This window comes from Jatropha curcas, chromosome 4, assembly GCF_041381405.1.
Source record: "Jatropha curcas cultivar XTBG-Jc1 chromosome 4, XTBG_Jcur_1.0, whole genome shotgun sequence".
NCBI lineage: Eukaryota > Viridiplantae > Streptophyta > Magnoliopsida > Malpighiales > Euphorbiaceae > Jatropha > Jatropha curcas.
Window position 1 is genome coordinate 31,577,763 of NC_143154.1, and position 26,907 is coordinate 31,604,669.

General features: G+C 34.2%; 6 protein-coding genes and 1 long non-coding RNA gene across 12 annotated transcripts; 2 read left to right on the forward strand and 5 right to left on the reverse strand.

Moving 5' to 3' along the window:
- Nucleotides 1–379: 379 nt before the first annotated feature.
- On the forward strand, nucleotides 380–2,051 carry LOC110010707 (uncharacterized). Its single transcript, XR_002285707.3, has 2 exons — nucleotides 380–963; nucleotides 1,842–2,051. It is a non-coding gene; the product is annotated as an uncharacterized LOC110010707 (long non-coding RNA).
- A 116-nt stretch (nucleotides 2,052–2,167) lies between these two features.
- LOC105645686 (subtilisin-like protease SBT2.5) lies at nucleotides 2,168–2,934 on the reverse strand. 3 transcript variants are annotated; one of them, XM_012231351.4, is made up of 3 exons: nucleotides 2,768–2,934; nucleotides 2,510–2,690; nucleotides 2,168–2,398 (listed from the first exon to the last, which is right to left on the reverse strand). In XM_012231351.4, exons 1-3 carry the CDS (start codon nucleotides 2,842–2,844, stop codon nucleotides 2,336–2,338), a joined length of 321 nt encoding a protein of 106 aa, XP_012086741.1. In that variant the 5' UTR covers nucleotides 2,845–2,934; the 3' UTR covers nucleotides 2,168–2,335. The 3 variants fall into 3 exon arrangements, with proteins under 3 accessions (XP_012086741.1, XP_012086742.1, XP_012086743.1); XM_012231352.4 differs by having other exon boundaries at nucleotides 2,510–2,657; nucleotides 2,768–2,931; XM_012231353.4 differs by having other exon boundaries at nucleotides 2,510–2,694; nucleotides 2,768–2,914.
- Nucleotides 2,935–6,492: 3,558 nt separating this feature from the next.
- On the reverse strand, nucleotides 6,493–8,373 carry LOC105646030 (putative inactive receptor kinase At3g08680). Its single transcript, XM_020683875.3, has 2 exons — nucleotides 7,326–8,373; nucleotides 6,493–7,191 (listed from the first exon to the last, which is right to left on the reverse strand). The coding sequence occupies exons 1-2, from the start codon at nucleotides 7,780–7,782 to the stop codon at nucleotides 6,629–6,631; spliced, it is 1,020 nt and encodes a 339-aa protein (XP_020539534.1). The 5' UTR covers nucleotides 7,783–8,373; the 3' UTR covers nucleotides 6,493–6,628.
- A 726-nt stretch (nucleotides 8,374–9,099) lies between these two features.
- On the forward strand, nucleotides 9,100–10,383 carry LOC149497243 (uncharacterized). The gene has a single exon (XM_089720284.1). It carries the CDS (start codon nucleotides 9,245–9,247, stop codon nucleotides 10,130–10,132), a length of 888 nt encoding a protein of 295 aa, XP_089576410.1. The 5' UTR covers nucleotides 9,100–9,244; the 3' UTR covers nucleotides 10,133–10,383.
- Nucleotides 10,384–10,469: 86 nt separating this feature from the next.
- On the reverse strand, nucleotides 10,470–14,054 carry LOC105645684 (Pectin lyase-like superfamily protein). The gene is made up of 5 exons (XM_012231349.4): nucleotides 13,321–14,054; nucleotides 12,077–12,197; nucleotides 11,712–11,886; nucleotides 11,304–11,374; nucleotides 10,470–11,202 (listed from the first exon to the last, which is right to left on the reverse strand). The coding sequence occupies exons 1-5, from the start codon at nucleotides 13,654–13,656 to the stop codon at nucleotides 10,559–10,561; spliced, it is 1,347 nt and encodes a 448-aa protein (XP_012086739.1). The 5' UTR covers nucleotides 13,657–14,054; the 3' UTR covers nucleotides 10,470–10,558.
- Nucleotides 14,055–15,494: 1,440 nt separating this feature from the next.
- On the reverse strand, nucleotides 15,495–18,528 carry LOC105645683 (abscisic acid receptor PYL3). Of its 4 annotated transcripts, XM_012231346.4 has the most exons (5): nucleotides 18,073–18,528; nucleotides 17,690–17,905; nucleotides 16,601–16,820; nucleotides 16,068–16,097; nucleotides 15,495–15,989 (listed from the first exon to the last, which is right to left on the reverse strand). In XM_012231346.4, the coding sequence occupies exons 1-3, from the start codon at nucleotides 18,217–18,219 to the stop codon at nucleotides 16,602–16,604; spliced, it is 582 nt and encodes a 193-aa protein (XP_012086736.1). In that variant the 5' UTR covers nucleotides 18,220–18,528; the 3' UTR covers nucleotides 15,495–15,989; nucleotides 16,068–16,097; nucleotide 16,601. The 4 variants fall into 4 exon arrangements, with proteins under 4 accessions (XP_012086736.1, XP_012086735.1, XP_020539620.1 ...); XM_012231345.4 differs by having other exon boundaries at nucleotides 15,495–16,097; XM_020683961.3 differs by lacking the exons at nucleotides 15,495–15,989; nucleotides 16,068–16,097 and having other exon boundaries at nucleotides 16,214–16,820; nucleotides 18,073–18,208; nucleotides 18,288–18,527.
- Nucleotides 18,529–19,991: 1,463 nt separating this feature from the next.
- LOC105645682 (Integrase-type DNA-binding superfamily protein) lies at nucleotides 19,992–21,690 on the reverse strand. The gene has a single exon (XM_012231342.4). It carries the CDS (start codon nucleotides 21,294–21,296, stop codon nucleotides 20,355–20,357), a length of 942 nt encoding a protein of 313 aa, XP_012086732.1. The 5' UTR covers nucleotides 21,297–21,690; the 3' UTR covers nucleotides 19,992–20,354.
- Between the last annotated feature and the right edge of the window lie 5,217 nt (nucleotides 21,691–26,907).

Here is a 26,907-nt window from a genome sequence, read left to right on the forward strand (position 1 = left end):
CCTTGACATAGTACTAAAGATAAGATTAAGATGCGAATCCTAGCTAGCTAATTGTAACTTTATATTATTCTTTTAAAATTAACAACAGCAGAGTTGCCTTGTCATGGCTCTTAAGAGCCAAGAAATGGTCCCAAACGATTCGTTTTAATGTAAAATTTCATTCATTGACGCGTTGACTCTGTGCACTTATAGTCTAGGATATCAACTGAGGTATCTGGTTAGCCATTGGATGACAAGTGTCTGGATATGAGGACCCCACCATATACAAAATTATTAGGCACATTGTTTATTACTCCTCCTACATTTTTTCTCCACATCTTTTAGAGGCCTATAAAAAGGGTTTTAATGGCCAATCCTCTTCAAGCAAATTACAGGAAAATGAATCTTTAAATCAAGGCATTGCTTGCTCACTCTCCCTCAAGGGCTTCTGCATCATCTGCCCATAAATTTGCTCTAAATGTAAAGGGTTTCTTTTTTTTTTTTTTTAATATAATTAATAAGAACTTAACTTTTGAGCAAACATGACTAGGGTTTGGTTAGGGCAGGAGCCCCTGTGGGAAGTACAACAGGCAGTGGCTTGCTCATGGCAATCGATCGATCAAGAATAGCTTCATCATCAATCAAGAGTATAACAAGACATTTTCATTGCTCACTCTCCCTCAAGGGCTTCCGGCGGAAATATTGCCAGAAATGGCAAGCTTCGCTGGTCGGAGGTCAGTAGGGAGAGTGAACAATAATTGTCTTGAAGTTTATAAAGCTTATCATCGATCATCGATCATCATCCATCGTCAACAAGAACGACAATAACAATGGCATTGATTGCTCACTCTCCCTCAAGGGCTTCTGTATGTACATTTTCTGGTTGAAACGATCAGTTAAGTGTTTACACAGAGGTCCTTAGGAAGAGTGGATAACGCTTGCCATTTCATGCACGGGACATCCATTGTTTTCGAACTTGGGGAGGTGAGAATTCATTTACATAAATTCCATATAATTTTTTTAATTAAGTGAAAAGTCTCGACTTTGAATCCTTAATCCTAAATCCTAGGAGAAGAATTATCCCTTTTCTATTACTCCTGATGTTATAGAAAGGAAGGCCAAAGAGGCCCGAGACCAACAAAATTTGATTTCAAAATTGAGAAATCATTGACTGAATAAACGAGAGTTGGGCCTGAGCCCATTCTGTGGCCTGACGTTCGACGACGGGGAATAACTATAAACTCGCTGACAAATGACCGCTAATGACATTCTAAACAGTGCTTTATAACTTTTTTTCTGTAATTGGAGAAATAACGACTTGGAACGGTCCTGGCATTAGAAAGGACAAATAATCTAAACCATCCATTAACCCAAAAAAAAAAAAAAAAATGTAGGTAAAGAGGTGAAATTGGTAGCGAAATTCCAAATAGCATATGTACATATATAAACCATCTGTATGCCAATTCCAAGCCTCTTTCTCTGATCTCTCTCTGTCACCCTCACACACACATTCTTATCGCAAAAATTGAACCATTCTAGGTATGTTTCTCTTTTTCCTTTACAACCTTAAGTAGATAAGGTTGCCCTTTTATGTGAATTATTGAACTATGTTCCTTGTCTTATCCCATCAATTTAAATTATAGGAATCTCTCCACTGTTCATCACATTATTTGTGTATTTGCTGCATAAACTATATATAATGACATAAAATAAAATAATTTTTCATATACTACCTTAATTAATTTTTATATAAATTTGGTAGTTCATATGGGTGGAGACAATGGGGTCAGTCCATGGATTTTCCTTTCAGTATTTATATTTTATATTTAGATAATTAAATTATTTGTGTGTGTTTTATATAGGGTTTAAGAAACAAGGAAGTGGCAACGAATGACCAACAGACGATAGGGTAAAGTTGAAGTTGATAAATAAAGACAAGAGCAGTCGCATCCATCCACTTCTATCAACCTTTAACTTTTGATGCATACCTATTATTATTGTAGTGCAGCTAATTACTTAAAGGTTAAATTGAAAAACAAGAAGAAAGATGTATCCAAGGGGAAATATTTCAACCTAAGGGGTTGAACTCTCTATCTCTGTCAATACAACAATGATCTAACACGAAGAAATTAGTCTATCATCTAACCATTAAACGAGCGTGGAGATACCTTAATAATACCAAAAAATATATTTCAATTTCGAATTTCATTGAAGGAGAGAATAGGGTTTAACAAACAACAGAGACAAGAAGTAGGACTTCAATAGTTACAAAACACTACTTTACAAACTCATGAGTTACTATCAAACCACTAATTTATAATTTCAATATTATTTCCACATTTGCTTAATTTGCTAACTAAGCAACTTCCTGGTTCTTCTCCACAACTCTCACTCCATTGGCAGATCTAAGCACATTTGCCTGTTTTAAAAAAGAAAAATGAGAAGCAGACAAAATGAAAAATGAAAAACCAGAAAAGAGACTTGTCATTAATGAAGTCAAAAAGAAAAGAAAAGAAAAGAAAAGGATTACCTGAACTTCTGTGATCTCTACAGCAAAGCCATCGACAATGACCAAAGAGAGAGTCTTTCTGTAGGTGCCACGGTCAAGATTGTTTGCCAATAACTCGTCATGTTTCCTACTTAGGTACAAATCAAGCTCGTATGCTCCTTTCTTTGTTCTATATACAATTATTTTCAAGAGCAAAAAAGATCTATCTAATTATATAATTAGCTTAGTTATTTCGTAAGAGACTACTAGCTAATAATTAGGACAGTGCAAAGAACTTACCGATCAGCTCGGAGGCGTTCATATTCAGGATCATAGTTCATGAAAACAAAGTATAACTCAGTTCTTGTGCTTCCCATTGCCTTCTTCTTCTTCTTCTTCTTCTTCTTCTTCCTCCTCACCTTGTAGTTTGGTTAATTAATTATTGATAGATACACGTACACTAACGTGCCTTTGAGCTTCCTATTTATAATGAGTAGCAGGCTATTACTTGGACTTATTACGACTTAACATTTTCCTCAAAAAGGAAGGGTCTATGCAGTAAAAATATTTTTCTACCCTTGTCATTTTTGCTGTTTCACTCACTTTTTACTTTTTACAAGTCTTCCCTCCTTTATTTATTTATTTACTTTTTTATAAAAAAAGTTAGCCGTGTCTATATTAATGGAATTAATTTGCTTAGAGCAGTTACACCCATGAACTAAACCAATGAAATTCATATGTATATATATAAGTTATTTAAGAAATAATAAAATCTTAGATTTGCTTTGCAGGATGAAGAATATCTATATTCGATGGATAGCTTGCTATATAAAAACATAACATGTTGCTTATGATAAATATATGGACAATTAATTGATATAACTTGTTCTTTCCTTGAGAGTTGTCAAGTGCAAGTTGATTTTTTTATATTTAATTGCAATGTTTATCTATTATCTTGAAAGAAATTTAATATTCTTCAATTATTATGTTAGTTTTCTATATTTGGTTGCAACATTTTCAATTACTTATGTGAGAAATTTAATATTCTTCAATGAGGTCACGAATTAAAGAGGGATGAGGGTTTCAAACCCAAATGTAAAGAATTTTTGTTTTGGTCATTAGGTTTGGACTTTATTGGCTTGTTATGATAAAAAAAAAGGAAAAGAAAAAGATCCTTAGCCATTTTAGAGATGAAACGTCTCATTTTTATTAGTAAATTTAACACAAGTTGAAAATTACACATTTTTTTAGCTGGATGTATGAAATTCAATGATTATGTATTAAAATTTTATATGGATTTTAAATTTTTTTAAACTTTATATTGAGTACATGCTAGGTATGATCATGATGCCAAAACTGCTAGTTTCGATTTCAAAACTTCCAATTCCAATTATAAAAAAGCAGGAAGTAAATAGTATAATCATATTTAATATTATACATTATATAGTATAAAATATAATTTCTTGTTTTACCGAATAGAATTTATATTTAAATAAAAAATTAATATGATCAATCAAAATTAAATTATTTTTATTTTTTTTAACCAATCAAATGAAAATTCTTAATAATATGTTTAGTAATCTCATGTATTTTAAAGCGAAGAACTAGCTCTCCATTATAACAATGAGTTAATCTTATTTTCATTACAATAATTCAATTTTGTAATTCAACTTAATAAATTAAAAATTATAATCTTAACTCATAAAGCTATGAAAACATTGAGCGTCATAAAATCTCAAGAATTAGTTTAGTTGGTAAACTCATTTTTATTCACGTATAGCTTCGTTAACCAGAATTTTGTATTCTTAATTATAACTAATAACCATAGCATCTATGGGATAATTTCCCATAAATAAATAAATAAAAAGAGAAGTGTTAATCACACTAATACCATTACAAAACTCAAGAATAATATTATCTCCTTAAATTATTAATTAGAAATGCAGTAGATAATGCAAGGAAAGGGATTCGCATTTGAATCCCACCTAGGGTTCGTGGCTGTCCTTAAAAAATGTTAATCCACACGCTTGTTTGTGGGAATAAGTCAAAGGTCAACCCTATATATATATATATGGGAGAGCTAAGGATAATGGCGGGTGCAGAAAGTGTTGCTTGTTCGTGCACCATTGTTATCATTAGGTTTTTCGTGGACTCAGATGATGAGAGTGTGAACATCTTAATTATTTGGTTGACTAATATATATATATATATATATAGATATATTATGTGAGAAAAATAAAAAATGTAACTTTGGTGCTAAAACCAATAAAGAGAGCCATGCACTCACGCACGCACTAGGACTTCATTAATCAAATCTCGAAGGGAAAAATAAAAGATTGATCAAAAGATAGGTGGATTAATTATTAATTATGTCTTTGATTAATGAATTAATTATGTAATCTACCCATAATCATCTAGTCAAATGAACAACTTCCCCACATGGCCACCCACATCATTAAATTTCTTCACAAAATGTTTCTTAACTAAATTCATGATAAATATTAAAATACATTATATATATATATATATATAGGCTAATTAAAAAAAAAAAAAGTAACTGTAGTGCTTGTTATTATTAATGTTAACATGTTACCTATACCAAAGTCAACTATTTCAGTAACTTTAATTATGTTCAATACATCTCATTTCTAGATTTTTTTTTTTTTTTTTTTTGTGTTCAATCTTGTACTTTGTGCCTTAGAATTAAAAAAAAAAAAAAGAAAAAAGAAAAAAGAAAGTTCCTCTTACTCTTAGCTAGTTGATACAGACCCTAAAGATTAACTAAAAGAAAGAAAACTGTTTAATTTAAATGTTTATAGGTTTATGATGCAAATTAAAAATGTCAATGGTAATGAATTAATTATCTTTAAGATAAAAAATTTGCATGGTCGGTTTGAATGGTCAGAGACATCATTAATTATATGGACTATGATGCAGAGCAACAGATTGTGATATAGATACATTACATGTACTTGTTAGATACAGTACAAAGTACTTGAAATACAGAAAAATAAATATTATTTATTTTAATTAGGACAATACTTCTAAAAGACATCACTTCATTTCTCTGTTTCTTTCTATGCTCCAACTTGAATCCAACAAAAAATATATATAGTTCCAATTTTCATGGTTCCTAGGTTACAAAATGATATGTAGTAAAACTTTGAATTCATAATAATCTTAATTTTAGATAATGTCCGGTGAGCTGTAATAAAATATAATATAATGCAATCGAATATAATTCTAGTTTAAATTTACATTAAAAACGTCTTTTATTGGATAATATTACATTCCATTGCTGCTTATAAAAGATAATATTAATCTAACAGTGTCAAGAAAGCTACAAGTCAGTGATAGCTAAGAATCGTAGAGAGCCTTCTTTTGAGAAGGGAACAAAAGGAGCAACTAGTTGGACTGGCAGAAGCCTCTAAAATCCTAATGGCATATGCATATCATCCTTACAGATGCAGAGAGAGATGTTTGCATGTGAAGGTGCACTGTTATAGTGGCCACTAACCGATCTGACATCTCCACGTGTCAAAACGAAAGTGATTGAAGAATGGGGGACAGTTTGGGAAGCCAGAAAGATCCGCTGTATATTTGGAATTTGGAAGAAGAAATTGAATTTTCTATTGGATACAAGAAAGAAAGAAAGAAACTGAGAGGTTAGCAGAGAGATACTGACAGATGTCGGTAATCACATGGTTTTCAGTCCATACGTGACATCTCCTGCTTCCTTGAGGAACCCACACGTGAGACTCAAATATACTCACCAATTAATTAAACAGAATCTTTAATATTAATTTTGTTTTTAGATTTTTCCAATAATCAATTTTTTGAAATTACAAGTTCATGTTAATTCAATAATTCAATAATTAAGTGATTCCAACTAATTTATTAGTTAAGATACTATTTATATTAATTTAAGTAGAAGATCAATCTAAAAAATTTCTTTTTTTAATCTCAGTATAGGGAAGAAGAATCGACATCGTTGAAATTCAAATTCATATAGCCTATTTCAAAAATAAGTAAATTAGACTAGAATAATTATTTCATATATATAAATATATAGTTAATTATTCCATATAATAATACAATAAATCATAATTAATTTGTTTAACAAAAAACTCCATGCTATATTTATAGCAACTTACTTCTTAATTATAGTAACATTTCCAAAACCTTTGAAACATGTTCTATTGAAGGTCTGTCTTCGGGTGACTTGTTTGCACATGCCAATGCTATATCCAAAACCTTCATAGCCTTCTGCCTTTCTTTCCCCTCCACAACAAATTCAAAATATTCAATTGCACCTTTTCTAATCTCCTCTTTGTTGTCTAATATGCAATGAACTACACCTGAAGCTGTGGATCCTCCAAGCATGTCCAATAATATTATTCCGAAATTGTAAATGTCACTCTTTTGACAACATTTGTTACAGTAAGGACTTTCCTGCTGCTTCTGTGGAGGTGGTTTCTGCTGCCATGTATCGGAAACTTCATCGGATTCCACCAAGTGGGCGAAACCATAATCCGATAAGCAAGCAGTGAGGTTGTTCTTTATCATTACATTAGAGGCTTTAACGTTGCCATGCACATTCATTTGCATGTTCTTTTCATATGGAGGATGTCTTGTGTGAATGAAAGCAATTGCTCTTGCAATGTCTATGGCTATTGTTAGCCTTTGCTTCCAATCCAAGGCAGTGTGACCTAATTCCCTTCCACCTTGATTGAAATACTTGTCAGAAAATTGCAGGACATTATAGCAATTCATTACATCCTAAGACCTATATCGATTATAGAAAGAAAGATCGAGCAAAAACTAGAATAGAAAGAAAAAATTTAACAATTTTACTCACCAGAAAGCAAGTCAGCGAGGCTTCCCATGGGATAATAATCGCAAAGAACAAACTTGATCCTCTTTGAATACAGAAAAGCAGTAACAGGAACAAGATAGGCACATTTTTGGCTGACCTGAGACAATCTCTCTACTCTTTTACCAAACTCACGTCTACCAACCCTCACTTTTCTAAACCTTTTCACAGCATAAATTTTTCCTTCCAATAATACTGCTTTCTGTGTCATTCCTAATCGACTCTCTCCCATAACACTTACAGATGCCCTCAGAACCTCCCTTAAAGTCAACTGAGATTCATTATTATTACCACAAAAAACTAAAGGCAAATCATCTTCGAACCCAACTACTAAGCAATCTTCAGAATATTCAAGAATGGACCCTAACTTGCAGCTAATGCCATCTCCATCTCTACGGCTAGGACTCCATCTGGGTTTTACTGTGAAGGCTCTTGATAGCATTTTGCTTTCCTTTTTTTGAGTCTTGAAGAGAATTAATGGATGGTTTTGGGATTTTTGTGTGTTATGTTGGTTGAGAGCTTTTTTTTTTTTTTTTGGTGTGTGTTATTTAATTTCTAGAATGCATCGAATTAATAATGCTTGGAGCTAGCTGTTTTTGTTTGATATTGGGTTACATAACTTACATTACATTAACGTCCAAAAATGGAATCTTGTTGAAATTGTGAAAATGAATTTGATTGGTTAATGAAACTCTTGCTTTCACTAATGTTTTTCATTGGCTAATATTGCTTTGGAGACAACTCTATTTTCTGACTGTATCTTTTGAAGCTTAGATTCATGGATTCTTTGTCTCTGTCATTCCATCAACCGGCTATTCTTTGTCTCTGTCATGCTTTGCTCTTTGCTTCGCTATATTCAATCATGACCGGCCATTCTTTTACAATAAAATTTTAACATTCTTGTCTAAATATGGCCAAACTAAATTTGTGCAGAAAGAAACTTGGGCCTTTCTCTCCACTTAATAAGGGCCTAAATACCCACAACATCTCTTCTTGCCTGTTTAGAAGCAAAAAAAGAAAAGATAATCTCCAAAGAAAAATTAAATAATTTCCATTCACGTAAAATTAAATAATTATTAGTTATAATTTTTGTTGATAGTTTTGGGTTTTTTAAATCCTAATATAAACAAATAGCTTTATTTGGAAACACACGGAAAAAAAATAATTTATCCCTTCGTCCCAAAATAGATAATTGACAATTGTTGTTTGATATAAAAATTTGAACTTTTTTTTATTTTTTAAGCTTCAGAAATTAAACTAATTTGATTTATATTGATCCCTTTTTCTATTAAAATCCTTTAAGAGATGCAATTATAAAACACATCGCATTTCCACATAAACAAATTTAAATTTAAAATTCAATTATGTTCACTCGCTTTCTTCAAAAAAAAAATTTATATCCACACCATACATGGTCAACGCCCTCATCCTTGACGTCCTTGATGACGCACAAACTTTCCACGCGGTTAATCAAAGGATTGGAAGATTACGATATTGTCCCATCTCTGTGTTGCACGGTCTTAAAAGGATAGTTACTGAATTGGACTTATCAAAAGCTACAATATACAGCAATATAATTGCAAAATAATATGGCAAATAAGTAAATTCAGATTCATATGGTCCCACCTTGGAAGTTAGAAGTTACAGCTCAGATTCAACAAAAACGGTGAAATATACGGCCCATCTCTTTCTTTATCGGTGTGAGAATACCTTAAACAAAACACAGGATCAAACCGCAAATTATCCACGTGGTCGGTATCCCCTCTTTCCCGCAGCCCGTATTTCATTCTTCTAGCATCGGTCAAACCTCCACGAAACCACCTGCCGTGCCCGCTCTGGTCCCCAAACTCTCTCTCCTATATAATGCTTTCGCTCTCTCCATCTTTATTTTCAAACACGTAACAATGGCCAGAAATCTAGCCGTCACCTTCGCTGCAACCGCTCTCTTGTTCTTACTAATCTTCGCTGACGCGCATTCGCCGTTAGATCCGCCGGCAAATGACGTTGTCACGGAGTCAGACCCTAAGGCCGCCGCTACTATTATCCTCCCTAGCGAGAAACCGAACACTGAACCGGAAGAAACTGAAGCCGTCAATAAACGAGGGGTGGAGCTGGAGCCTATCAAAGAGAGACCAGAATCTGAAAGGACCGAAACTGAGTCGGAGGTGGTGCCACTGACGGTTCTATCCTTCCGTCCCATCAACCGACTTCCATTAATCCGGTTTCGTCGTGGACATCGATGCCGCGGCCGCCGCCGCCACATCAATAAGCCATGGGGTGGTCCACGCTTTGACGGCCCGCAGGAGATTTCCTATGGGAAGGACATGATTCTTTCTGGAGATGAGGATCTAGGTTTCGATCGGATGTCTCTCGGCAGAGCTCGTCCGATCCCAATGCGATGGACAAGGTTTAACCATGGCGGACACAGGTTCTCATTAATCAACGACGAGCAGAGGGGAGAAGGGATACATGACAGACCCCACCACCCTAACCACCATCACGATGAAGAACTAGAAGAGAAAAGGCACGAGCACGAGCACGAGCACGAGCACCACGGCTACCACCCCCACGATGAAGAACTAGAAGAGGAAAGTCATGATCACGAAGAACTGGAAGAGAAAAGGCACTATCACGAGCACGATCACGATCACCACCGCTACCGCCACCACGATGAAGAACTAGAAGAGGAAAGGCATGGTCACGGTCACGGTCACGGTCACCGTCACGGTCACCGTCACGAGCATGATGGTGGGTTTTTGAAGGGGATCCGCAAGTTCTTAGAGCACTTTTAAGGCAACATATATGTTGACGGATCTATTTAAACCATGGTTGTTGATTTTTATTTATTTTTTCTTCACTGTCGTTTATATTTGTAAATAAGATGCATCTATGTTAGATGTGTAAATGATCCTACTTGTGCGTAGGTTCATAGTTGTTATACACAGGAGATATGATATTGTACTTAGCTATATATTTGTGTTGTATATTGGCATTTTATGCTACTTGACTTTATGGATATTTGAGTGGATATATTGCTTCGTCAGATTTTATGTAACTCTTCCTTCTTTTAATCTCCTAGTTTTTTGGAAGAATTTGGAAATTACGATGCAAGGATTTTTGCAAGTTCGATAGAGGCCAATGAACATTTATTTCCTATTAAGAACCACAAATTCATGATTTTTATTATTCAAAACAGAATGAAAAAGAATAACAGAATCTCAAATGTGATCAGAACATGAACCAACCTGACTTGTGGTAGCTAGTTCAGAACAAGGCCATGGGCTCACCTCAAGAGCAGCCCCACTTACATAAGAGCACTTCCATGGAGGAGTAGATCTTGGTCCTGGCACGCCATGAAGGTTGATATTCGACAGACAAATACCGGTAAAAGGAGAGTTTTTCACACCTTGTATTGAACCCGGTTGAAGGACCTTCTCCCCCCAAACACCTTTAAGTGTTATGCCCTTAACAACTGGGAGAGCATTTGGGTTATAATCGTCATCTGGATGATCTCCAACATCACCTGCAATCTTTATTCCTTTTCGAACATTTTCCATGTAGACATCAGAAACGGTAATGTTTCTTATGAATCCACCCCTACCAATGTTTGTTTTCACATGTATGCCAACTCCCATATCATAGAGGTTTATGTTTTCAGCAAAGACATTCTCCACCCCACCAGAGGTTTCACTTCCAACTGCAATTCCAGCAAATGGAGAAGATCCTGTTATTCGCCGGATAGTGATGCCAGAGCTTGGACGACCATAAGCAATACCATATTCATCCCACCCACTTTTTACAGCTACAAGATCATCTCCAGTAGATATGAATGAATCCTCTATGCAGACATTAGAGCTTGAATCTGCATTGATGGATTGTAAAATGGAAAAAAAATAAAAATTTAAACAAATCACAGAGAGTGTCTTCCTTGGTTACATATCCGTAAACACTCGAAGTACATACCTGGATCAATTCCATCAGTATTGGGTGAATCATGTGGGGCCAAGATGGTAACATATCGGATAACAACATTGCTGCAATGATCAAGTAAGCATGTATCAGATGAAAAAACTTCACAATGACCAGGGAAACAGAACATTATCCATTTACTTTATATGCATGTAACAAAAGTATGCCCAAGTCTAGAACTGAAACTATAACTCTAAGCTGTAGGGAATGTATACAGCAAATCCAAATAGCCGATCATAACTAGTTTCGGACTAAGTTGAATTAAATTTTTGCCATCACTGGCTTATAAAGTGATTGTAGTTGCAGCAAAACCAATCTACAATGTGATGTCCCCAGCACTGTCAATTTGTTCAGTATTTATGAACAGAAACCTTAATGTAAAAGCATATATTCAACTATTACCTGCAATAAACAGGATGAATATTCCAAAAGGGAGAATTTCGGAAGATCACGTTGGATATGATTATGCTTCTGGAATTTACAAATTCAACAAGGCTAGGTCTTGTAAATTGGAGAGTTCTCTGCCTCCACATGTTCCACCAAACATCTCCTTGTCCATCAATTGTCCCATTCTCACCTACACAAAAAGAATTTTTTTTTTTCAGTTGTTATGCAAGTAGCATACAAACAACAAAAGGTTCACCATCAGAAATGAAGGCAGATATAAATATGGGTGAGAAACATATATAGACCTAATAAGAACATTTCACATACAGATCTGTTGCACAATACAAAGGAAACTTTGCTGCGCAATAGTTGACACCCACCTGTGATTATGACATCACGAAGTCCATCTCCATGAATAAAGCTCACATACCTTCCACCAGGGCGCTCCCTTCCTCTTCCATAAGATGGCAAAGGACCAATTAAAGGCCAATTCGAAGTATCCTGAAACATAAGGAAGACGAAAACAATAAACTAATTGAAGAAAAGTCAATGACAAGCAGCCACGTCACTCAGGCAGACTATGCATTCTTATTGGAATATCATATAGAGGATTACAATCACTCAACACAACATATAATGTGTGCAATCAGCTGAACTTAAGAAGCCTTTTACCAATGGGTTTAACTACACAAATCTCATAAGAACAAGATGCTGGATAGATATCTGATATGGACCAAACGAAGTACATACCTCAGTTAAAAAGTACCTGCTGCTTCCTATATATACTCAAAAGGTAAGACCATAATAAGGATGGCTAAACTTTCTTCTTACCTCTCACACTTTTTCCCTCTCAAAACAATTAGAACCCCCATCAAACATGCTCCTCTTAGTACATTTTCATGTTTTCATCAACATTGCTTGCTAAGATGGATTTTGGTCCTCATCAATATATCCATTCTTTCAACACCATTACAGGTAAAAACCACAAGAAACAAGCTAGCATTACTTGCTAAGCCTCATAAATATCCATTCTTTCAACACCATTATCAGGGTATTAATTATTTTGGTACTATTTAGTTCAAGATTGAGAATAAACACAAACAGGCTTACTTTCATTTCATCTTAAAAAAACGAATTCGATCCACATCCACTTGATGGTAGTGAAGCTCTTAATATTCTATTGAAAACGAATTAGAAAAAAAAAGAAAGAAAGAGCACGACATGACATGCCAGCTAATTGGCTGTCGGACATCCAACTATCTTAGTTGTTTAACACCTATAAATGTCATGCACATGCAACCATTTTTCACAAGCCCCACCATTTATTTTTCTTTTCTTGCTCCACAGCCCGGACCCACTACAGTTCTTGTACATCTCTCCCTTCAGATTATTCAGGCTTAGCTAACACCCTGAAAGAGCAAAATGATCTAAGAGCAAGAAAGCAAAATGATCTAACTCGCCTAGAATAGTTATGTACCATCCAGTTTCGCTGAGTGATACTAATTATAATGAAATCCCTCTACACTATTGAGATGAGTGCTTAAATTCTAAGTCTTTAATCTTTAACCATATTCAATATTTCTAATCCTTCGGTTTCATTAACTAAATCAGAGTTGATAGTTACCTGAGTGGCCTTGATAACAGCACCTCTAGCCAAGTAAAGAGTCATGTGGCTGGTGAGATTAAAGCTCTCCGTTAAGTACACCCCAGCAGGTATATAAAGCAGCGTGCCACCTCTCCTTCTCAGATGCTGAATCTGATATATTGCCTCGCTAAATGCCTTGGTATTCAGTGTCCTCCCGTCTCCGACGCCACCGAAATCCGTAATCGATATCTTGTCGTTCCTATATCTCACCGGAACTATCCCTGAGCACGTAACCTCTCCGGAAACTGCCAAAGGCCTCGAAAGGAGAACGAAAATGGAAAAGCAGAGAAAAATAGGGAGCAACGGCAGAGACATTTTGGTAATTTTGTACAGTGTTGAGGCGAATTCAATCTAGAGTAAAATAATGAGGTTCCTGAAAAAGATTCTATATGTATACTGTCAAAGAGAAATATGGAAAAACTGCTTTGAGGAAGAGATAACAAAAGGAAAGAAACAAAATCAAAGTTTGTAATGATAGATCTGGAAATGAAACAAGGAGAAGAGAACAAGATGATTGCTTTAATGGGTGATTTTAATATGCATTAAGTAAAAACCACCAAAGATATATAAGATAAGGAATCTAAGACTAGATTCAATTCAGGGAGGTAAAGAAGCCATGAAACCAGAGATTTGTCTGCAAGTACTTGTCTCTTTCTTTCGAGCTTCAACCGTGAACGGAGAGAGAGAGAGAGTCGAGTTAGTGAGGACTGAGGAGAGGCAGCTAGTTAGATAGATATGGGTGCATTTAATATTTTATATTTACCGTTACTTGCGACCCATTTTACACCGGGAATACGCATTCCCGACCACTGTCGTTGTCGGTTTAGTTCACTTGGTTCGAATATAAACTTCCATCTAAATAATATTAAAATTAATTAGTTTTATACTCCTTCGAAGAAAAATAAAAATTACTATTTTCAATATTATACTGCCATTAGTTAAAACTAATTCAGGGTTTAATACATTGTATAAATTATTTATCATGAGCAGTACTATATTATTTTTATATTTAAAATATATTTTATTGATCATTTATTGATTTTTATCTGTAAACAACTATATCAATTTGTTTATTCACAATTATTTCTTGATGAATTAAAAATATTCATAAAAAATGATAAAATAAATAATAATATAAAAATTATTTTCCTTACCAGCTCAACATTTTAATATTACTTTTTTTTTTTTGCGACCTTAACATTTAAATGTGTTGGTATTATGATACATAAGCAAATGTGCTTTTATTTTTTACATATTTATATTCATAATTTCACGTCGATTGGCTTTTTGCATTTAGCTCCTGCTTGAACCAGTTTTACTAATAAATAATCAGACATCATTTACCGTTTATTTACAATTAGGTCTAATTAATAAAAAAAATAATTCAATTTTAGTATACTTCATCCTTCACAAATATAAATCATTTAAAATTTTTACATGCTAATTAAAAATATAATTAATTTTTCTAAATTATAATAATATAATATTTATTAATTTGACTACATTATTATTTATCTCACATCATTAATTTAGCTAAAAATAGTTTTGAAAAGTTGTAAAAATAATTAATGTGTTTGATATATGTAAGAATAAAATTGCAAAAAAATCATTAATTACTCATTAAGATCATCAAAAACCCTCCAAAACTATTTATATCTGCAACTAAAAAATTACTCTTAAAGGACTTATATATCTATGGAGGGAGACAATATAAATTAGAGATGATAATGACATGTTCTCCTTCAATTTTAGAAAATAAAAGCGCAATTTGATAACGAGTTATGCAATATTTACACTTTTGCCGGTATCTTTTAACCCCTTTTCTTTTGTTTTGTTTGTTTGTTTGTTTTCTTTCAATTTCTTTATTTGGGTTCTTTGAAACTTTTTCAGCTTTATGCAAAGCGAGGACCACTATAGACCAAAGGCTGTGACAAATGTGAAAAACCAAACTCATGGGTCACTAATTTTACAGATTCTCCTGCTAATATCTATCCTTGTGACTGTATTTTACTAATTCTCATTTTTCAACATGCCTTCAGAATAAATCAATCCTGCGATCATTTATTTTTGCTACTTGGAAGAATGGTTCATGGACGAGAGACTGTTTGTGGAACTAAATGTCTCACAATTTTCAGTGGTTAAAAGACAATATCTTAACATAACCAACAACATAGACATTCTCAGAGTTAAGAGATACAAAGAAGAAATGGAGAAGGGACGAGTTACATAAAGATCAGGGAATTCATCATCGTTTAACTGATCCTAAAGACCAGATTGCAGAAACCGAAATGTCAATCTCCATTTCAATGTAGATCACATGCTATTCATGAACCTTATCCTACTTTTAACATATGCACCACAACATGGAAAATCCTAACCCACTGTACTACTTTCGTTTTTTTCCTACTAAATCCGTTGGAAAGACAGGTCTTTTTCAATTCACTAGAATAAGGTGAGAAAGGGGAACCACGGAGAGGATGAATGGGGGGAAAGAAGGAAAATCCTATCAGCGTTTCAGCCTAACATTTTGCGTCACAGCTGGGGCAACACAAAGTTCAACCTTCACCACCCCACTAAAAGTGCAATGGTTCTTTGCACTCCTTAACTTTGGAGACTCTGCATTGTTATCGGTGTCCAAGCCTGAGGATCTACATAGCATAATGAACGGTAAACAACATCCAGAAAGAAAGCTATATATACGGTCATACCCAACAGAAACAACTTACAAGCTATTTGGTCTTCCCAGGGTGGAGACTCTGCATTAAAAACAAGCGTAAAACACATTATACACAGTTTTAAGCGCCTCCTAAATCACCAGATTATAAGGTCTTCTGTCCCCACCTATAACAAATAGAAATGTGCGAACAAATACTTTTCAAGCAAATGAATATGGACTATGCCAAGAAGCATGCATTTCATTGCTGAATGTGAAAAATAAATGTAAACAATTCACCCCATCCATACATATTTACAATCAGAGGTCGATACAAACGCCATTATTAAAACATAGGAAAACCACAGGAAAGAAAATCTAGTTTGTTGTTTCATTAAGGAAATGTATGACCATAGGTGACCTTGATTGTCAGCTATTATAGACAAGATATCCAAATAGTGAAAAGAGAATGTGCATTAGTGTAAAGAAAATAAAACTTGACTTTGCCTCTAGGATGTGAAACTTTCCTCAGCTTCTGGAAACATAAACCTCACATTTCGCACATACATGAACAGAAGCACTGGCACTGGAGCCTGCCCCACATACCTTACATCCTCTCAATGGGCTCAGTTCGGTCTTGCACAGCCAAACGTTCCGATACATCAGCTAGGGACTTCAGGTTGCATTTTATCAGGGCCTCAATAAAGTAACATGTTTCATCCTTGGTGTTCCCATCTGGCACATCGACCACAAATGACTCAATGACCATTGTCCCCGGTCTCCCATCAACGACCTCAGGATGGACAGTAACGATGGATGAATAGTTCTGCAAATTTGAAGAAATTAAGCTGAGGAGTAAGTGTCTTAATTGATGGAAGAACTATATTGGAACATTTTGAAACAAATCAAGAAGGCCTGGCCACATGCAGCTTGAAAGTCAAATAAGGTAGTAAGGAGCAGCATATTTCATACTAAAGATTATGATGTGGACTGTGGCCAAAGGAAGAGCTCACCATCACAGGTTGATGAACTAACAAAACAAACTTATCAGCCTATAAACATGGCCAGCAAACAGAAAATAACGAATCTGCTGCAAAAGTTGTGTATGCTGTAAAGATTCAATAAGCATCCTTAGATGCAAATTTCAAGAAGGAAAAACACTGAATAATTCTAGCTGATTATCATAGGAAATTTCATATTATCTAGTGAATGTCATAACATGAAACAAAAATATAGTTCTGTCAAAATCAAATTTCTTTTGGAAGTTTTTAAATCATAGAAACCCATGATGATTTAACATTTTGACTTTCCCAAGTGGATCAAACTGGAAAGTTTCACATGATTATTCTTATCTCATTGTCCCTGCAAGCTGCAACTAGATCACTTTATTACTCAACAAAAACTTAACTTAGCAACTTGTGGCACAAATTTTCCAAATTATTACTGTATCTTAGAGAAAGAAAAAATGCCTTTCCATCCACGAAGTAATGCAACACCACAAGTTCTCATAGCCAAGGTTATAGACTGATATTTGCATCATATCGAATTCTCAATCCTATCAATTTCATGACGAATTTTGAGTTCCTACCAATGCTTTGTTGAACACCTCAAACACTGAGAGATTCGACAACATTCAAGAATGCAAATCAAACTCACGCCACAAATACACACAAAAAATGATCAAAATGTTCATACCTTAAGCCTATGATCTCCTCCAACAATTGTCATCCTAAATATATGCTCCTCATCATCTAATAGCTCCAATCGTTCAGTGCTAGTGGTAGCTGGAAGCCCCGACTTAACATTCACCTCCCTAACACTACCAATCTGAAGGTCTCCCTGTACAATGCACCTACTTATGAAAGGCTTATACCTCTGCGGCTGATCAAATCTCCTCACCAGAGACCACACCTAATTGTTCAAATACCACAAGCACTATATTACAAACAAGCCTAAAGTTAAAATCCAGATAAATTAGACAATCAATTATAATATAAAATAGCATCGGATCTACAAACAATAAATCGATTAACCTAAACAGAAATTTTGCTTAAAAAATCGGAAAACCAAAGGCTTACGAGATGAACTGGCGCTTTGATGTGTTTAACTAGAGAAGAGCTACACTGGTGGTCTTTAACCTCATGCTTGTGGTGCCTCCTGATGTAGTCGTCTTCCATCTTGCTAAACGCATTGCTGTTCACGGTCATATAATCACTAGTCACCATCCAGGTAACTTCAGCAAAAACAGGGTAAATTCCTGACCGGAAAAAGGTCAAACGATCGCCGAAAATACCTGAGATTCAGTTAATTGACTGAATCGGGAGAGAAAATTGGAGTAAGAGGAGGAGGTCTCAACAGAAGCGTCCAAAATGCACCGCCACCACTGGCAGCTCCTCCAATAGCGAAAGGTCCAGAGCTTCCCATCTCATCATTTTCTTCATTTAAAAAATGATTTAAAAATTTGTAATAAATGGCAAGTTGCAATATTTTTTTTTTTTTTAATCTTGTTTATCCGTACTTTCTAGAGGGTTTGGTCTCTGGTCCTCATAGAGATTTTTAATAGAAGATGGAGTGGAGGTACAAATTCTGCCGCAACCAAATATTGATATTGCCAAAGATTAAACGGTGTCGTGCAAGCTAGTATCCAAATTACCAATTTATGAAGAAAAACATTAGGGACTTTTAAATAACTCGCACTAAATTAATTAAAAGTATGACGTTATCTATCTGGGCTTTCTTCCCTGGGCTTTTCCCAGTTGATGATGGGCTAAGCGCATTTGTAACTGAAAGTCCATTAACCTGTCATAAAGGGCCAGTTGCTTTTGAAGATAGGCCCATTAATACCAATTAGAAGAATATAGGATTCGCCCATTTCCTACCCTCCCAATTCAAGAGAAATTTTCATATATTAGATGATGCATGTAAAATTAGTAGAATAACAATTATATGAATTTTTACTTTCAGTTAACAGAAGATTATTTGTTGAACTCAAATTAAACCAATTAAAACTAAAATGATTACATTTATGACAAGTACATATCTACTGATTATACAATTGGGAGCTATGGAACTTCCAATTTCTCAAAATTTTAGTATTTTTTCAAAATTTTAGTATTTTTTGAAAGAGTTTTATTAAATGGCATTGAGTTATGTTTGACGCAATCTGGGTACATTCAAAAATACATCCTTAGTATAACATAAGTAATATCTAAACTGCTAAAAGTTTTTCAAAGTTTTTTTGATTTAAATTGGATCTGACACAAGTTGTGCCAAAAATATTTTCCGTTTTCAAAGTTTAGAAACACTTGTTCCTTCAAAATATAAAAATTTCTCTATTTTTATTTCTGGTTACCAATTTTACATATGCAATTCTGCTACTGATTTCCCAAATTAATGTACCATCAAGTTGGCAGAAAAGAAAAGATACTGTAAGAAACTGCATTGATTGCATTGTCATACTTGTAAAAGGAATGGGGCTAAATCGAAGAAGCCATTTGTCTGTCTTTTTTGCTTAATAGCATATGAGGACCACCTGTTGTTTCTCACACAAGTTCTTTTCTGTCTCGTTAAGAAGTAAGTATGGAGGAAAGAAAAGACGAATCAATATTTTCTTTTTGCATTTGATTCACTCTCAGGACATGAAATGGGACGCATTTATTGAAATAAAGTTTCATTTTTTTTTTATTTGGTTCACAAGAAACTCAAATATTTGTTTATATTTTATTTTGTTTACATAGGGGTAACTTATTTATATTATAGTCAAAGTGATTAGAGCTTGTTTCAAGTTTCTTGCTCCCTCACCTCTGAAGAAGAAGAAGAAGAAGAAGAAGAAGAATCTGTCTTGTGATCCCCTCAGAACAGGATAGATCCTTTTGGGTCCCAAAACATACAAAGGGGAAAATGAGAACACATGAACAACTCTAACTTTTGTTGAACGCAGATTCAGAAGCACACATTTGTTACTGATCCTAAATGCACAAGTAAGCAACAAAAAGGGTAAAAAAAAGATGTAAAATTCTTTGAATTACTGCTAAGGTAAAAACTACAAACTCAAGATCATGGACTACTCATACGACACCGGTACGAGTGTAGTATGATCATATTCTTCTTCAATGCCTTCATACAAAAATAAAAAGGCCAAGCTGCAAACAAAGGAGAACCCTTCACCAAAAATTGAAACCACCTCTAAAATTCGTAACCAAACAGGAAATAAAGAACTAGAAACCATACTTAGATCATTCTAATGAAACTACAATTTACACTTAGAACTAAGAAAAATAAGAAAGCAGAGGCAAAGAACATGTATTTCTCTAAACCAAGAATCTAGTTTCATAATTTAGACTCAATCAAGAAATGTGTCTCAATTGGCAAGAACCTCCCAGATCAACTCAGGGTCGAAAGAAGGAAGTCTTGCAAGCGAACAACCTTCAAATTCCATGTCTTCTGGTGCCATAACTGGACACTCTGTAGAAACAGAGGAGGCAGAATTCTCACACATCAAAAACCCGTCGTCAGAAACAGTTGGTGAAACTAATTCACCATACCAATTATCATTAAAAACAAGATTAGGCGATATAGATGATGAAGAAGGAGATGAAGAATTGGAATCCAATTTCACTGCTTTAACACCATCGCTAATATTTGCATCAACATTATTTTTCTTCGCTGCACTCTTTTTGGCTCTCTCTCTTTTCACTTTTTGACAAATGGCTTGAATCTTGGCATCTACTGAACTTTTCAAAGCGTTTAGTTTATCACAGTCTATAAATCCTAGCTTGCTTGGATCCTTTAAATTTGGGAAATTCAATCTTGCATATTCGCCTCTAAGCTTATAAGCGGCACGGTCATAAGCATAAGCTGCAGCTTCTGCTGTATCATAAGTACCTAACCAAACTCTCATTCTGTTTTGAGGGAGTCTAATTTCAGCCACCCATTTTCCCCAATGTCTCTGTCTCACTCCCCTGTATAATTTCTTCTTGTTTGGAGATGAATAATTGCTTGCACCAACAGAACTTTGAATTGGATTCGTTAGAAAACTGCGAGAAAATGAAGAATTAGTGCTCTTTTTGTTTTCTTCGCAAAATTTTTGCAAGAGATCTCTTTGGCGGAGATAGACTGAAGAGCCTAAAGGCTCAAAAACAGGGCTATCAATGGTTGTTGTTGCTGCAGGGCAATGAGAGAAAATTGAATCTATTGTGTTGCTGCCTCCTGCTAGTATGAGTTGCGATAGAGAGGACCTAATATCCGCAGCATTGGTGAATCCAAAAGGAACGATGTTTTCATGCAGTCTTTCCATGGTCATGGCAATTCTGTTCAGAAGGAAACAGAGGATATAAAAAGAAAACGAATGCGAAGGAAAACAGGGAACTAAAAAAAATTCTCCCTTTTCCTTTTAGACTCAAAATGGACTAAGAACAGAAGAATAGAGAAAAGCAAGAAATTGAAAAAACCTAAATGAAATGGGTGATCTGCAGAAATTTAATGGGTTAAAACAAAACCAGATGAAAAACAAAGAAATTGAATTTGAAATTTGAAAAACTGAAAACCACTACCAGGGTGGGTATGGAGAAAGGGAAGCATTAAAGGTAGCAAAGTAGAAAAAGGGAATCAGATCTTTTTGAGCGGCAGATAGTTGTTTCAAAGAAGATGTTTTAAGCATTGTATTTAGCTTATGGTTGAGTCCAAAGCTGAAATATTTATAGCCGCGGAGTAAAGGAGACCTCACTCCTCAATTATGTTCACATCCAGACAGCTTCCAGCTTTTGAACATTTCCAACTCAGTCGAAAATTTGAATTCTTATGACTAAACTGCCCTCTTCATTCAATTATTACCTATATTATTCCATCATTCCGCTACGAGTTAAGGATTTAATTGATCTTCTCAGTAATCTAAAGATAAGAAATGTGAGATTTTCTAAAATAGTGTAAGAGTGAAAAATTTCAAATTGGAATTCATTATTACGTATAAATTACCGGCCAAAAACACAAAAGAAAGAATAAATTACATCAATATCTAAAATGGTAAATTTGACAATGTGGAAATCCAAAGAAAAATATCTAATCTTTAGTTACTGTCTAACTGGAAATGGGAAAATAATTAGGAAAAAGGGCGAAAGGGAAATCAAAATGTTGACTCCGTGTGGTTCCCACAGCGTACACACGTACTGCTAATTGCTAAAAAGGCCCTTTTTCTATTAATTGTAGAGAGTCGGAGAGATTTTGAAGTCTACAGAATCATTTATATCTGTATCTGCCACGCGTCTTCCTTCTGCAAACGACACTGTTCCTCCTCTCGTTTGTTCCGTTTCGCGTTGGAGAAATTTCAATATTTCATCTAGCTCAGCTCAGCTGCCTCTTTTTTTTTTTTTTTGGAACCCAGAAAATTCATTGGAGAAAAATTGAATTAAAATTATATTCTTATTAATTAAACCTTGATTGAAATCCACAAGTTTATAAATTAATTTAAAAATAAGAAAAGAATATATGTGGTAATATGAGAGCAACCAGTCCCACTCATAGCTAAGAATGCCACATAATTAGTACCTGGCCATGGAAATTAAAAGGTGGGTAATTAGTCATTAAAAAATATTCAATTTGAAAATAGTCGATTACCACTTAAAATTTTTATATATTTATATGGCGATAATAATTGATTTTTTATATATAATTAAGTAAATTTATATATTTTCAAGGTAGGAATTACACATTGAAATTTTGTCTGCAAAAATGAGTTTTTTTTTTTAAAAAAAAAAAAGAAAGAAAATGTTATGTTTTCGTGACATCCTTAATCAAATCAATGAATAGTATTAAGAAAACGATATTAATCTTACATCAAGATATTCTTTCCCATTCCGTATTTGTATTAGATAATAAAGTACTATTATTAAATGCATCAACAAGCAATGATCAACCATTCTTCAAAAAAGAAATAAAACATAAGAACTTGTTGGGAAACTTTGTCAATTCAAATGTCAAAAGTTCATTATTTCTGCAAGAACTATTCTGTGTGTCAATGTTTGACTGAGCCTCCTCTCTAAAACATTAACGCACATTAACAAAATTTTTACCAGACAAACTTTTTCATAATCTAATCTACTTATCATAGCTTGCGTATATATACAGCATAAGGTCTTTTTATGCGTTGTCTAGTACGAGCAATAACATAAAGATCTGTGTATACAAAAAAGATGCAAACTTTACAGACCACTATCAGTTTTGGTTATGGTAAAATTTACTGTTTTCGTTAATATTAATTGAACTTGGTGCCAAAATTCAACTTAAATGCCAGCAGATGAAAATGGGGAAGCCATTAATTGCAAGAAAAGAAGCCGACCTGAAGCAAGCTAGCCATTTTCCTTGGGAGAGAAACGAGAGAGGGTGGCAGAAAATACTATAGTGATTAATCTCAACAAGAAAGAAAGCGATTTATCAATACCAAACTGGAACCCCACTCAGAGTGGTGCATTAAAGACGTAAAGGTCATATAAAGATAATATTGCAGTTTGTAGCTTTTCTTAAAGACAGAGCTCGTGAAAATGGACACGTCTCTAATGGATGGCCCTTAAAGTAACGAAACGGGTTTCTAACATGTGCATGTGAACAAACCTAACTATTTTCCCAAAGTCCAATCCTCATTTACAGCGCTGTTCTATCTCTTCCAAATCTTCTTCATGTTCTTATGATATCTATATATCTCCTTATCTTCACGTTCTACATTTTTTCACACTTTTTTCTTTTGATCTTTTTTCCAACTTTGGCTCTAACGCGTGCAATCGGAGGCTCCAAATGTTAAGCTTTTAAGCATTAGAGAGGAAATTTTACATTGTGGGTATAGAGGTATGTATAGAAATTTTACACTGTGGGTTTAGAAATTTTAGGAGTTATATTTTGGAGCGGAGGGAGCAACGAGCAAGAAAGGGGAGGAGTCAAATTTTCAGACAAGGTGGACTAAGTCTAAGGTGCAATGCAAATGCAATCGAGTTGCAACTTTTTAGATTGACTTACAAAAAGGTCTGTTTTGTCTGTATAAGGACTTCGTCCACTATCCAACTGGTCCTATCTCCTGAGCCAGACACGTCGCTGCCATCAGGTCCACGTGTCACTTTCTCATTCCAGATAAAGAGAATTTGCTTTCCAATTTCCCAAATTCTCGTGATCCAGCTTGATTTTCTCGTTCACGTAACTTAAACATGCGTGGCTTTTTTACACGCAGAGCCATAGGATCCTGACGTCATGGTGATATCATACGGGGAAGATAAGGTCGCGATCATATAGGACGGGCTGGGTCAGCTCAGTGAGTGGCTCACATGGGCCTGGGCCCATTTAATGCTAAGCAGGAGACTTTGTCACCAGCTGAGTAGTAATGGTCCCCAGTTTTGATTTGAGGTAGTTTTTGTGTTTCTATAATTGATTTTTGTGATGGAGATATGTTGCAAGTCCTTTATTGAGTTTGTCATGAAATTAAAACCAAAAGGTAAGGGATACGGCCAGATGGGAATAAGTATTAATTTTATTTATTTATTTATTTCTAAAGAAAGGTACTTCACTCCTTTTTTTTTTTTTTTTTGAGAAGACACTCTCTAATTGTTTTGATAACAAGACAAATACTTAAAAAAAAAAAAAAAGTCAAATTCTCTCATTATTCACCTAATTTTGGTTTTGTTGACTGTATTTCTATTAGAATGAAAGTTATCAAAAAAGGTTAAATTGTCCTCATGGCAATCAAGACAATAATGCAACTTTTCAATTTTAAAAAGAAGAAAACAAAAGCTATTAAAAGCAAATTTTATCTTTATCTTCTGGTGCATATACAATCAGAATTGGATATATATATATATATATATATATATAACCTTTTCTTTTTTTGGCCAAATTGAATTAATATACCCAAATTTTACGATATTTTACAATTCGATTTATTCTAAAATCAATGGATTATACCTCAATTTGAAAGTTGTTTGCAATTATACCCTATTGGTATAGAATTGTAAAAAATAATATGTTTTTATTTTTATTATCTCTCTCCATTTTTCATCTAATAACCCACCAATTCTTCTCTCTTCTCTCATATTCAAAATTAGTAAAATTTCTAAAAATTGTAAAAGCATGCTTGGAACCAAGTAAAAAAAAAAAAAAAAAAAAACTCATGGAGAGGTGCAAGCACAAACCTCATCGAAATTAATCTCATACACAAAATATGTATAGCTATTCGTGACAGTAACAATAAAAAAAAAAAAAAAGGAAAAAGGTCTTTATCGTTGCCATTAATTACTATTATTATGTAAAGAACATCCAAAATTTTGATTTCAGAAGACAGAATGTAGAACTAATTAGGTTATTTGGTATTTATTATTCCTACTATTTTCTTCAACAGAAAATGAGTTTAAGAAGTATCCATCCACACCTAAAAGGTCTTGAAAAGAAGATTAGACATTAAAAGAATCCTCCAAAAGTGCAGCAGAAGCAAGTTCACATGACTTGGCCTCATAAAATTCAACAATGGTTCATAAAGTCATAATTGTGTCCACTCCAACTTCTAGCAAGTTCAACCCAAAAACAGAAACTCATCTGTATATGAATCCACCGCCTCTTTGACAAGAGTCGGCTTTTTCAGAAGATGATTGGTTTGGCGTCATCTACATTGATAAGACTTGTTTCTGCATCAAAGTTTGACAGAGAAAAAGATAGAATATATATATATAAATACATATTTCTCAATTATCTTCTTTCTAGCTTAAATGGTCCCTCCTTATCTTGACTCATTGGTGTTATTTTCTCTGCTGGTGTGGCTTTTGGCCCTACATTTCTTGCCTTTGTATATATGAAAGGATAGCGTATTTCTTAGACAAAGTCTTAATTCTTTTTCTTGCAGGGTATGCTCAGAACATAATAATATGTCTTAATTTAGATATATTCAAATTATGAAAAATTCTGAAACTTTCACATTTAATATTTTTGAATGTAAGTTTTGGATTACTAACCTTACAGATAAAGTTTAGTTAAGCAATTCAGTCATTTATTAGTAAATTTACATTAGCTTTTAATCATTTACGTTGTAAATGTAATTATATAGTTTTAAGACATTTTGCAGCAACAGAAAGGTTATATAACGGAGGCAAAAAGAGTCAAAGATAGCGGTGAACAGAAACAGAAAAATAGGTATGAAATGTCCCCATCTATATTCATTTCAGTGAGCTGGCACTCCTCATTTGTGGATATTTGATTATTATATTTATAAATAAGTCAATTTGCTGATCTCATTAATTAAAATATTAATAAAAAAATCAGACTTTTGACACCTTAGTTATTTTCTGCTAATTACCCTTTTTTCTCTCTACTCGTAAGTGGTACGTACTGTATTAAGATTAAGACTTCCATTGGCATTGCTACTTGTACTACTCGTATGGAACCCTTCAAATGAGGGTAAGTTGACTTATTAGGTCCAACGTCACCGACGTGCATGGCCGCCAATGCCACGTGGAAGTGTCTATGATTGAGAAGGAGACGTCAACTAGTTCTTTTAATTAATTAGTTCAGATAATTACTTAACTAACTGAGATTTCAAAGAGACTGGATCATTCTATATAATGCAAAATGTCAAACTTCATGTGTCATGTCTTATGGGTTTGACTTGGTTCAGAATTAGGTTTTTCAAGTAGAAATTGAGTATTTGCTAGCCAGGCTGGCCTATTTATAGCTATAAGCCTGTAACAATTGGAATTATATATAATGATTTTTCGAAAAACTGTTAATTTTTTTTTTCCATAATTTACGGTTAGAAATACTCTCGATAGGATCATTGACTTAGTTAGGCAAATCAATCCTATATGTAATTGAGTCTGACAATAAACTGTTGATTGGATCAGCTTTGCGGCAAAAAAAAAGAAATTTAAGGCTTCCCTAATGGCAGTCAA